Here is a 12421-nt window from a genome sequence, read left to right on the forward strand (position 1 = left end):
TTACGGCAGCATCTGGGCCCAGAAGGAATAAATCACTCTATTTAGTCATCAGTCGATACTTCCAACCAGCCATATACGTAGCAGAGAACTAGCAACAGCTGGGAGGACTGCAACCACACCCTTAGTCAGCCTGGAGTGCCATGTCTGTTTCCCTCAGTGCTGGTGGTAAGGTAAAGGTAAAGGGACCCCTGACCGTTAGGTCCAGTCGTGGCCGACTCTGGGGTTGTGGCGCTCATCTCACTTATTGGCCAAGGGAGCTGGCATACAGCTTCTGGGTCATGTGGCCAGCATGACTAAGCCGCTTCTGGCTAACCAGAGCAGCACACGGAAATGCCGTTTACCTTCCCGCTGGAGCGGTACCTATTTATCTACTTGCACAGGCATGCTTTCGAACTGCTAGGTTGGCAGGAGCAGGAACCGAGCATCGGGAGCTCACCCCGTCGCGGGGATTCGAACCACCAACCTTCTGATTGGCAAGTCCTAGGCTCTGTGGTTTAACCCACAGTGCCACCCGCATCCCCAGTGCTGGTGGGCATTGGCATTATAATCCAGCAACTCTGGGCACTGCCTAGGGTAGGGATGGTGGCAGAGGAAGAGACACGTGGCTGGTGCCTCTTTGAATCCAAGGCTGCTGTGAGTATGGGAGAACAAACACAAACCCCTGTGTTGCAAAGTGTAACAATCTACAACAATGCAAACACAACATGCTGGCTAATAACCGTTGTATATGATGTATATATCCTACAACACATCTCACAAAATATACAAGTAACTACGAGTTGTTCTATGCATATGTGAGCACTGATCCACTAGCATGATCCCTTCTAGTATGAATATTTCATTGATAATTCTCCGCTGATGAAGACTTTATTTTGAAACAGTTGAACTATTCCGGATATACCGTCCTTTTTGAAATTTCAGAGAGACGTCTTCCTTTGAGACTTTTGTGAGACAACTTCCTTTGAGAGACGGCTTGACGTTCCGCGCTACTCATTGATTTGTTTGATTCTTTGTTTGACTCTGATGCATATAACAACTTGTAGTTACTCGTATATTTTGTGAGATGTGTCTTCGCCGGGGAGGGTGGGGTATAAATAAATAAAATAAAATAAAAGTATGATATATACATCATTTTGAAGTGGCTTATTCATATATTTTGAATGACATAATAAGCTATTATATATTCACTAACAGTTATTAGCCAGCGTCTTGCGTTTACATTTTTGTAGATTGTGACTATGGGAGAAGCAGGACGCACTTGGAGTGTGAATGCTGTGAGCCCCACCATTGCAGGCTCAATGTTTGAAGAAATCACATGTTATAAAGGCACCACAGTCTTTGCTGTGCCTCCTTTTCCAAAAGGATGCACGGAGCCTGGATGAGTACACCTGGAACCCTGGAACCTTGCACCACTTGTGGAGACTGGGGTGGCATGTCACAATATGCCGTGAAACTTTAAGAGGTCCTGCAGCAGAGATCCTTTTTGGGTACCTTGCCTTCCAGGACCAGCTGAGTAGCCGCCGTGGAGAGAGTCTTTTCTGTGGTGACATCCCACTTATGGAATGCTCTTAAGGAATCTTCTAGAGTAGCTGAAGTTAGTTGGCAGGTTAAAATAGTTTTTTGTTTTGTTTTTAATTCAGCAGAGCTTTTAGCATCTGGTCTGTAATCTGCTGTTTCCTTATATTTTGCACTTTGCTGCTTATGATTGCTGCTTTTGATTGCTTTCTATGAAATAGATTCTTTTCCTGGTTCACCCCCCCCTTTGCTGTTTCTGTTTTATGGGCGCATGGATTGGTTTTCATGGCTGCTTTGTGATGCAATTGCTTGATTGTGAGCTGCTTTGCAAAGTGGGGAAGAGGCATATCACTACTTAAATAATAAATAACATGTGCTTATTCAGTTAATATGCAGAGGGGTGAGATATGCAGGAGGAGGAGGAAAGGGCCTGAATTCTTTTGGTTTTATTCTGTTGCCTTATTTCAGACATTAAATTAGCATCCCACCCATTCTTCTCACACAGGTACAGCTGCACCTTCTCCACCTAACCCATCCATCCATCCTCCTGTTCACTGGATTATCACTTGAGCATTTTCATACTCCTCACTCTTTATTTATATGCCATCCTCCCCCCGCCCCCAGTAAACTGTGTCTAACATGGCTCACAATAAACCTTAGCTGGTGAAAACAGAAAACACTTTGTTGCAAAACCCATTGGTAGATTCAAATAAGATAAGGACAATTGGATACACATATGCTAATTTCAATATTGCAATGAAACAGCATAGACTTCATACTTATAATTCAGAGAAAATTCAAAAACATCTGTCCAAAATTAAAATAAAGCTAACCCACACTACTAGTGGCAGTCTTGCCACAGCAGATTGGTTTAAACACAGTTCAGGATGGGTGGGTCCCTCCAGGCTACATTGCTCACAGACTAGTTGGTGTCCTCATCTCTCCTCCAGAGGAGGCTGGCAGCAGCAAATGTAAGTGCTGGGGAATGGCGAAGATGGTAAATCCTCTTCTCCAGTCACCCAGATGTTCCTCCAGTCACCCAGATGTTCCTGCTGCTATGGGATGCGGGTGGCGCTGTGGTCTAAATCACTGAGCCTATTGGGCTTGCCGATCAGAAGGTTGGTGGTTCGAATACCTGCCACGGGGTGAGCTCCCGTTGCTCTGTCCCAGCTCCTGCCAACCTAGCTGTTCGAAAGCACACCAGTGCGAGTAGATAAATAGGTACCACTGTGGTGGGAAGATAAACAGCATTTCCGTGTGCTCTGGCTTCTGTCACGGTGTTCTGTTGTGCCAGAAGTGGTTTAGTCATGCTGGCCACATGACTCGGAAAGCTGTCTCTGGACAAACGCCGGCTCCCTCGGCCTGAAGTGTGATGAGCACCGCACCCCATAGTTGCCTTTGATTGGACTTAACCATCCAGGGGTCCTTTGCCTTTTTTTAAACCTCTTGTTGCTAGTGCTGATCTTACTGCACTCTGCACCTTCTCCCTTCCTTGTTTCATCTCCTTTTCTCTAAGACACTACGGACGACATACTTGGAGGGTCTTTCATTTTATCTCCACAACAAACCTGTGATGCAGGTTAGATGAATTGCCCAAGACCACCTGGTGAGTTTCATGAAGGAGCATGGATCTGAACCCCATTTTCCAAAGCCAATTGTATCCACTCCCACCACTCCTTGCTTTTTACTGAGCTCTAACCCTCAAGGGACGCGGGTGGCACTGTGGGTTAAACCACAGAGCCTAGGACTTGACGATCAGAAGGTCGGCGGTTCAAATCCCTGCGACGGGGTGAGCTCCCGTTGCTCGGTCCCTGCTCCTGCCGTTCGAAAGCACGTCAAAGTGCAAGTAGATAAATAGGTACTGCTCCGGCGGGAAGGTAAACGGCGTTTCCGTGCGCTGCTCTGGTTCACCAGAAGTGGCTTAGTCATGCTGGCCACATGACCCGGAAGCTGTACACCGGCTCCCTCGGCCAATAAAGCGAGATGAGCACCGCAACCCCAGAGTCGGTCACGACTGGACCTAATGGTCAGGGGTCCCTTTACCTTTACCTTTTAACCCTCAATACCTGATTGACTCAACCATTGCCCACCACTCCTAGTTTACAGTTCCCTCTCCCAGCCTCCCAGAATCTGCACAGAAGGGAAGGTATCTCCCATTTGCTGTTGCTGCTTCATCATCATCCCAGAGCCCCCTAATGCCAAGGCTGGCATTGCATGCACATATAGTTTGTTTGCAGGTTTACAATATACCCGTGCTACTGCACACACTGCCGCACGGGGGAAGGGGAGGAGAAATCAGTTTTGAAATATTTATTCAACTCCAGTTGAGATGGTGTTTTTCTTTTTCTTTTTGAAAGTGTCAAAACATTGCTAAGACTTCTTTTAGAGGACATTTAGGAAGAAAGAATGGGCTTCTGTGTACTAAGCTTGCAGACTTCATTCAGTCACCTGCAAAATTATTGCTGCTTGTAAACTCCCCCCCCCTCCCTCCTGCCCCAATTATGCTCAGGAGAAATGGCTATTAAGCAGGCAGGTAGCCTGCAGAAATGAGGCATTTTCAGGAAACCAAGAGGACCTTTGCATTCATCACGAGTGCCAATTAAAACTGCGCTGTGTGAAAGCACCCTGAGAGACACAAGATGGGGTGAAAAGCCCATTGCTTCCTCCAAATGACGATCTGCACAGCCATTTCCACCTCGGATTGCAGATTCCACAATACTCGTGAGTGGATCTGACACTCCTGCCAAATAAGGGTGGTTTGCTTAGTATATTTTTTAAAAAGAGCCATCCGTGTGCATGGTGCATGCAACATAATTTAAAGAGGTCCCTGCCTCCCAAGAGCTTACAGTGTAAATGTGCAGGGACACAGGGTACGAGTGGAAGAGTAAAGGATGGAAGTGAACAAGCGTGAGTATACAGACTTTGCATCTAGCTCACACACCAGATGCCATTGCACAACTGTTCCTGGATTGCTCCACTTCAGCCTGCAGCTAGGAGGCAACACATCCTTGGGACAGGGGGAGAGGAGGCGTGGTGGTAGAATCCCAGCAGGTAGAAATCTAGCAAGTCAGGGAGAAGGCTCAACTACAGATCTTCTCCATGACATCTAGTTTTTTTAAAAAAAAATATGTGTGGAATTTTATTTGTATGTAGAGAACAAACTATTATGGGGATCCTTGCTGCAGGCTGTGAACTAAGCTTCAGGCTTTACTCTAATTAAATTAGAGTAGTGAGGATTAATAGGCGGAGCCAAAGGTTTCATGGACAAGGTGATTAGGGTGAGCGTGATAAAGGAGAGAGAGGTGGAAGTGTTCTGGGACGGAAGGAGTTACAGACTTAAAGGGAACTGAGTCACTTAAGGGGGCAGAAGAGAGCCCATAGATCACAGTTCTAGATTAACAAAATGGCACACCATCTTTTTCTCCCAGTCCCTTTATTTTCCGCTGTGGCAAGTTGTGAAAGTGTGCCTTTTGGGAGTGTCGGGCAAAGTGACATGTTTTGTATTGCTGCAGTCAACTGGCGGGTTGGCTGCTGCAATGAGCTCCCCGTGGGGGCATGCGTAAAACATTCAGAAGCTTGTGTTTGTGCAGAAAATTGGGGGGGGGGGATGCAAATACTCCATGAATTCTTTCTTTTCTTTAAAAAAAAAAATCAAGATTGGCAAGCTGTTATTGATTTGTCCCCCCCCCCCCCCGCCCCCATACATACATAGGAGCAGTTGGGATGCATGGAATGGCAGTGGGAGGGAAGTGAGAAATGTTTGCTGTGTGCTTCAAAACACATAGACTTCTCCCCACCATGATTTTAAGATCATTAAGTCTATGGTCTAAAATCACCCATTGACTCTGAACCCTCGCATCTTTTATCATCTTGGAGATTTAGCACTAGTTTTCTCATTTTATTTTTATAGTTTACTTACAGATTTATAACCCGCTGGCACTGTGGGTTGAACCACAGAGCCTAGGGCTTGCCGATCAGAAGGTCGACGGTTTAAATCCCTGCAACGGGGTAAGCTCCCGTTGCTCGGTCCCAGCTCCTGCCAACCTAGCAGTTCAAAAGCACATCAAAGTGCAAGTAGATAAATAGGTACCACTCCGGCAGGAAGATAAATGGCGTTTCTGTATGCTGCTCTGGTTTGCCAGAAGCGGCTTAGTCATGCTGGCCACATGACCCGTAAGCTGTACGCCGGCTCCCTCGGCCAATAAAGCGAGACGAGCGCCGCAACCCCAGAGTTGGCCGCGACTGGACCTAATGGTCAGGGGTCCCTTTACCTTTACCTTTCAACCAGCATTCTCACAAAGATTTACATTACACATGGAAACACATGCCACAATATTGTTATAAGACAGGAAGGGGGCTGAGTTAGATGACCTCTCAGGGTCCAGCCCTGTGTTAGCTGTCAAATGTCATTCAGCTACATTCCCAAATCCTGCCTTATCCCAAGATCCTTCGAATCTGTGGGACTTGCTGAGTGTTTTGGTGAGCAAATGATGGCTGCAGTGAGAGGCTCTAAGATGCCAACAGAGGCTGTTTCTTGGCTGACCTCTTTGTACAGAGATCCAGGTTTTCCGTTCTGCCAGTTCTGGGTATATTTACATGCTTCTTGATGTAATATGACATTTATAGGCAACCTTCTCCACCTTGCTCAAGGAAGAACCCAGCATTTAGAAGCGCAACATAAAAGGCAATTACAAACAGATAAGAACTTTGCCAAAGTTCAAATACCAAGCACGAGCCCAGGCAATAATCAACCATTAAAATTCACAAGTATAGCCCAAATGAAAGTTCACTCCACTCAAGTTAAAATACCAAAGTGCCCTTTTGGAAAGAAGCTGGGGTATCTCTGGAGAAGGGATGGTTTAGGGACCAGAAGGGCATCTTGGCTGTAAACACCGAATTGTCATTTTCAGAAGGAATGCCTCTATCCCATGTCAGTTTCGCCCCTCCATTTCAGCCACCACTTCCCTAAATACAATAGAAGAGTTGACCAGAGATGCACAGAGCTGTTAAAACCCGAAGTTCCTTATCCATATGTTGTTCCTCGTGTGAGAGATTGGGGAGGGGGGCAGCAGCGTGCACCAAACGTGTCTTGGGAGGGGATAGTGGTGAAGACCAGCCCATGAAGGACAATCTCCAGGGAAGCTTGGAGGGAAGATCTGGGGTGTTTCAAAGTTTGTGGGTGCGGAGGGGAGATGCTCTTGGAATCCCAGTTCTTAACCCACCTTCCTCTTGAGCTGGGTAAGGAGCTTGGGATTTTTCAGATAAGGGACAGGGGAGCCAACTCCAGCCTCCTCAAGCGACCAGCTGAGGAGGAAAACTCTTGACAGGCTGCGTTTTCTTGCTGCTCAGCAATCTTCCGCTGCTACCCAGGGACTCCGAGGTGATGTCTTTGTTCAGTCGTAGACCCCTCCTTTCTCATCCTCCGTTGGAAGAACTAATTTGGTTGCTCAACAGAAGCAACCCCCCCCCTCTCTCTGTGTGTGTGTGTGTGTGAGTGAGAGAGAGAGAGAGGAAAACCAACCATTCCTAAAGCTTGCGGGCATGAAAAGCTTAGTCAAACCCATTGTTAGCACTCCTCTAACCGCCCTAGCTCCGCAACACAAATGTGATTAATTCTCTTGGGAGAGGTACATATGGAGGAGGGGGCTATGCGGGCTCCCCTCCTACTCTCTCTCTCTCTCTCTCTCTCTCTCCGTGGAAAAAGAAAATGAGATGATATTTCTCTTTAGGAGGAGAAAGATGGAGCCGATTGCGAGGAAGTTAAACACTTCGCTCCCTAACTAGGCTGGAGTGGGTTGCAACCTGTTTCTCCATCTCTTCTCATAGGCTCTCGCCCAATTGCAGTCCCCCCTCCCCTTCCTGATGGGCAGATGGGAGAGCCTTAATCGCAGCCCCTTTGCTGTCTGATTTTGACAAGCACCCCGAGTGCCTCTGGACTGGATCCTTCGCGGAGGTCCAAGCAAGGAGGTGGAGTGGGGGGGGGAAATCCCCCCTCTTTTCTTTTCTTTTTTGTTGCCTCTAAACAAAGCCAGGAGGAGGAAGAGGAGGAGGAGGACGGGTCTGATTTAAAGCCTCGGTGCAGAGAGCTCCACGTAAAAAGAGGCAGAATCTGAGCTCGCCTCCCTAGCAAAAGCAACAGCAACCACCTGCTTCCTTTTAGGAGAAACCTGAACATTGCCTGCAAATCACACCATGGCTCTTTTTGCTTGCTGGGTTGGCCGATTTGGGTTGGGGAGATTTTGATCATTATTCTTTTTGCAACGCCTTGTGTTTCGTGTTAAAAGGATCGCATGCCTCTCTGCTAAACGTTGCTTCCAGAGGAATGGAGGAGTCGTTGAACGCGGGGCTTTAAAAGCATCACCAAGAGAGAGAGAGAGAAAGAAGGAGGTGCTCTGGTGGGAACGCCAACCCCCCCCCCCTCCGCTCACACACACCTTTACTGCTGCTTGCTACTTTGTGGAAAGGAGGGGGCCCTGATCGGATCACCTCTCTCTTTTCCTTCCAGGATGGCTCGCTTTGGAGAGGCGATGGCTGGCAGGCTGGGATCCGGAGATGGAGCTGCCGAGCAGAACAGGAACCGCCAGGGAGCCCCTGCCCCTTCGGGGGGGACCCCGGTAGCGTACAAGCAAACCAAAGCCCAACGGGCCAGGACTATGGCACTGTACAACCCTATACCCGTCCGTCAGAACTGCTTCACAGTCAACAGATCTCTCTTCATTTTTGGGGAAGACAACATTGTCAGGAAATATGCCAAGAAGCTGATCGACTGGCCATATCCTTTTCCCCTGTGTCCCTTTTCCATCTGATTCCCCCCCCCCTCCCCAATGTCTTCCCGTGACTGGTACCTGCTGAGCCAGCAACTGTGGGCAAAGGTAAGCTTCTGTCTCCCATTCCATTATGTAGCTGGAGGACCACACGGAGAGAGAGTGAGACCAAACCACATGCATGTCCCAACTCTCTTCCTTCCCGTTCCCACTAGCCCACCTAGGCATGCTTGCAATCCTAGCCTTGCTGCTTGGGCAACCTGTATTCCTCTTCACCTTGCTCCAGCAGTTTGCACTGGGCTGGGCTGCAGAGGACAGACTGGCTTGGCTCTTTTGAGACAGCCACAGCCCAGCTTGTTGGCTGAAGAGATCTGGAATAGATTGCAATAGGATCCAGCCAAGTCTAAAGACTACAAGTTCTCGCGCATCTAGGGGCATGTTCTGATGGCAAAATAGTGGCTGAGCAAAGGGGAACTTGAGTTCATATTTAATCGTTAGTTCCACATGCAAAAGCCAAGGTTCTCAATTTTCTCAAGAAATGGAAGGGTTCCCTGGGACTTAATCAGTGTGCTTCACTACCCGCCTCAGTAAAACATTTGGCCTTTTCGTAACAAACACATGCCAAGTGGGCATTGCGGTGCCTTTGATTTTGGTGCGGTGCAAGAGTAGGCAAGCTTTCAAATGGCACAGAATTCTTCGTCAGGCAAGGAAATGCATCCTTTTTTTTTTTTTTTTTGCCCCAATGGAAGTTGACCTGGTTGTAAGAATTGCCTGCCATTGGTTGAAATGGAGATATGTGCAGAAAAACCTCCCCCCTTTTTTGACACAAACAGTCCCTTGAGCAGAGTAGAACCCCACTGGTTAAATGGGTGATTTATAAATTTTGAAAATAAACAAACAAACAAAATTCCTCTCCTTTTCTTTCTCTGCGGCAAATAATTGATTTAAAGCAAACAAACAAACAAACAAACAAACAAACAAACAAACAAGCCTTAGTCTCAATTCACTTTACGCACCATATTCACCATAAGTCAGCACATTGATGACCAACATGCCATGCGGTTCTTGCCAGACTGTCTTCGTTTGCACCCTGACTCTTTTGTAACAGCACTCCTATAGAATTGGCTGTGGGAACAGGTGTGCCGCTCAGGTGAGGCGTTGCCAGCCTCACACTCTGCTTGCCAGCATCACCACATCATCCTGGGTGGAAGAGGCCATGTGCTCTTCTGTCACTGAATGGACTCCAAAGAGTTAGGAGGCTGAGCTTAGGGCACCTGAACCAGAGTAAGCCGACTGCGAGTTAAATCGGACTGAGCTCTGCACACACACCTTTGCTATTTACAGCAGCAGCATTCGCTGATAGTTTGCCATTAACTAATTGGAGCTGGAGCCCTCCGTCTCCCCCCCCCCCTCCTTTTGGACTCCAAAGCACAAGACACTTATGCATGGCATAAGTGCCTTAACTGCCTCAAGCCCACCCGCCGCCCACCCTTTCTCCCTGCCAGGCTTTTGTATTGCTGATTTCCAGTTCTAGCTATTCCGCCAAACAGCTCTTTTCGCTGCACTTGGCACACCCATGCTGCCAGTTGAGGGGGCTGCCCCCCGCTGTCGAGGGGGCCTTTGTCTCATTGAACTGAGCAGCCTAAGCAACACTGAGGTTGCAATCAACACTGCAGAAGGTAGCCCAGAGACCTCTCTAGCCCTCTCCATTCAGTACCAAGGACAGCTCCCAGATCTCTCTCTCTCTCTCTCTCTCTCACACACACACACACACACACACACACACACTAGATTTCTTAATGAGGCCTTTGCCCACCTAGTGCCCTCCGGATTTTTGCACTACAACTCCCATCAGCCGCAGGGCTGGGCTGGGCACCAGGTTGGCAAAGGCTGTTGTGACACTTAACACTCTTTTATCTACCTTTGCTGCTGTTCTTGTGAGGTTGGTTAAAGAATATTCAACGGCTAGGTCTCGCCATTTCAGAGTATGTCAATATATGCAGCGAGAATTCTATTTCGAGTTACCGATTTTGCCAAAGGAGCATATATTCAGAGCGAAGGGGTGTGTGATCTCGCGTAAGCTTGGTGCGGACTGCATCGGATGCCTCTTGTTGGCAGCCCTGCCCAGAACTGTGCCTCTCCAAGAGTGGTTGGTTCATTGGATTTCTCTCTCTGTTTGGCCGAGGGTGTGTTTTTGCATGGAAGGAGGGCCTGCATAGAATAAGCATCCCCGTTCACTAGGCTCACAGAGACATGTTGCATCCTCCTGGTTGTAGAGACTAAACCACCCAGCCTCCAAAATGAAAGGCAGGTTCTACCTCCACTGTAACTGTTCCCCTAAGTGTAAGTGTTCCTTCACAGGCCATCCACATCAAGGAGAAAGTAAAAGGGATGCATTTGGAGACATTTCTGGGATGGGACTAATTGCAACATTTGGAGCAAGGCTTGTCCTCTCTCCACAGTGTTTCAGCTCACCCCCTGTTTCCTCTCTATAGAACTCAGTTGGAACTACTGAGAACTGATCCTGCTTCCGTCTGCTCCTTCATCTTCATAGCCCCACCCTGGCACTTCTCTCTTGCTTATCCTCAAGTGTGACTCTAGTGTGTGGTCAAATCCAGATACTGACTTTTATAGGAAGCAGGAGTGCCAACTTGGCCCTTGCACCCATATTTGTCCTTTCATGGGGAATTTTGTGGGTGTTTGGGCACCCAGTGCCCCAGGGAGTTGGCACCTATGCTAGGAAGGTAGATGGCCATTCTTTATAGCACAATGGCATGCTTTCCCTTCATTTTTGACAACACACGTTTTTCAGCACCGGCCACTTTTTCATGACCAGAAAACAAAATACCCAGAATGCCTTATTCTGCAGAATCTAGGAGCAGGATTCCATTGGCCCACAGAGTATTTTCAGGTGCAGGGGACAGTTCCATAAGTCCTTAACCAGCCAACGTAACAATAAGCAGATGACCACATAGTCTAGGAAGCAACAATAGAGGGGGGAAAACAAGCCCAGGGCATACCTGTTGTAACCGCAGCTGGAGCTTCCTTGTGGAGGCCTCCCTCCTCATGCTTTTCAAAACAATGTTCCTAGAGCAGGGGTGCACAACCTGTGGTGCTCCAGTTGTTTCTGGACTACAACTCCCATCAGCCCCAGCCAGCATAGCCGGTGATCAGGGATGATGGGAGTTGTAGTCCAGAAACATCTGGAGGACCGCAGGTTGTGCACCATTTATTCTCTCCTCTGTCTTGGTACACGATAACAAGGGAAGTAAGGGGGAAGCACAAGAGAGGCTGGTATGGTGGTATCAAGAGTTGCAGCCATGTTGCAGCCAGAAATTGCCATCTTCTTTAGATGCCACATACATGCCCGGACACTGGGGCTTGGCCTTCATGATGGTGGCTTTTGGCCAGGACTTATCCAGATCATTTCTCTACGTCTGTGTGTGCTCATGTCTCAGAGCCTCATCAGACTCAGCAGATAAATAAGAGGGTGTAGCATTAGCCTTCATAGCTGGCAGGTCTTCCAAAGCCTCTGGGTCGAACAGTTCTGTTATAAATGCCTGGCCATCTGCACCCAACTAAACAACAGAGCACTCCCTCCTGCTGGCTGCAAAAATCTCACTCTTGCTCCAGCAATTTACCTTGGGGTGCCCTTGCTTGGAGAACTCTGCTCCTAATGGGGGTCCAGGAACTGGCACTGTTGTCCTGGTTATAGCCCTGGCCAAGGGTGACCTTTAATACCTAGGTGTGGGGGCGGAGGAGGCTGAGAACCGAAGGGGTGGGCCATAAAACATACCATGAAGCTGTGGGGAGATTCTTGTTCCTTGAGTCAGCCCACTGACAAGTGCAGCCCATCTGGGAACTGTATGCAGAGAAATGTGGGGCACAATGGGCTTATGTGAATGTGTTTGTTTACGAAGTCTCACTCAGTGCATTCCTCCATTTGGTCTGGCCCCTCTACACTTTCATCCTCCCATGGAAGAGTTGGTCTTTGCTTGCTAGGTGTTGTGCTCTGTGGTAAAGAAGATGCAACCCATCAGAGCAGTTCCACTTGTCCTGTTTTTGTGTTAGTTAGGCTTTGCTCTGCCATATTGAACAGTTTAAAAGCTAAGTACCTCCCTATGGCGTTGCTGCTGTGTTTT

At 48.2% G+C, this 12421-nt stretch overlaps 1 protein-coding gene across 1 annotated transcript in view; it reads left to right on the top strand.

Moving 5' to 3' along the window:
• The window catches only part of CACNA1E (calcium voltage-gated channel subunit alpha1 E), a 471774-nt gene that overhangs the window by 128242 nt on the left and 331111 nt on the right, over positions 1–12421 (top strand). The window contains exon 3 of the mRNA XM_077928105.1: positions 8021–8286. Coding sequence (XP_077784231.1) covers positions 8021–8286 — 266 coding nt within the window. The remainder of the gene's footprint in view (positions 1–8020; positions 8287–12421) is intronic.

This window comes from Podarcis muralis, chromosome 5 (assembly GCF_964188315.1).
Source record: "Podarcis muralis chromosome 5, rPodMur119.hap1.1, whole genome shotgun sequence".
Lineage (NCBI taxonomy): Eukaryota > Metazoa > Chordata > Lepidosauria > Squamata > Lacertidae > Podarcis > Podarcis muralis.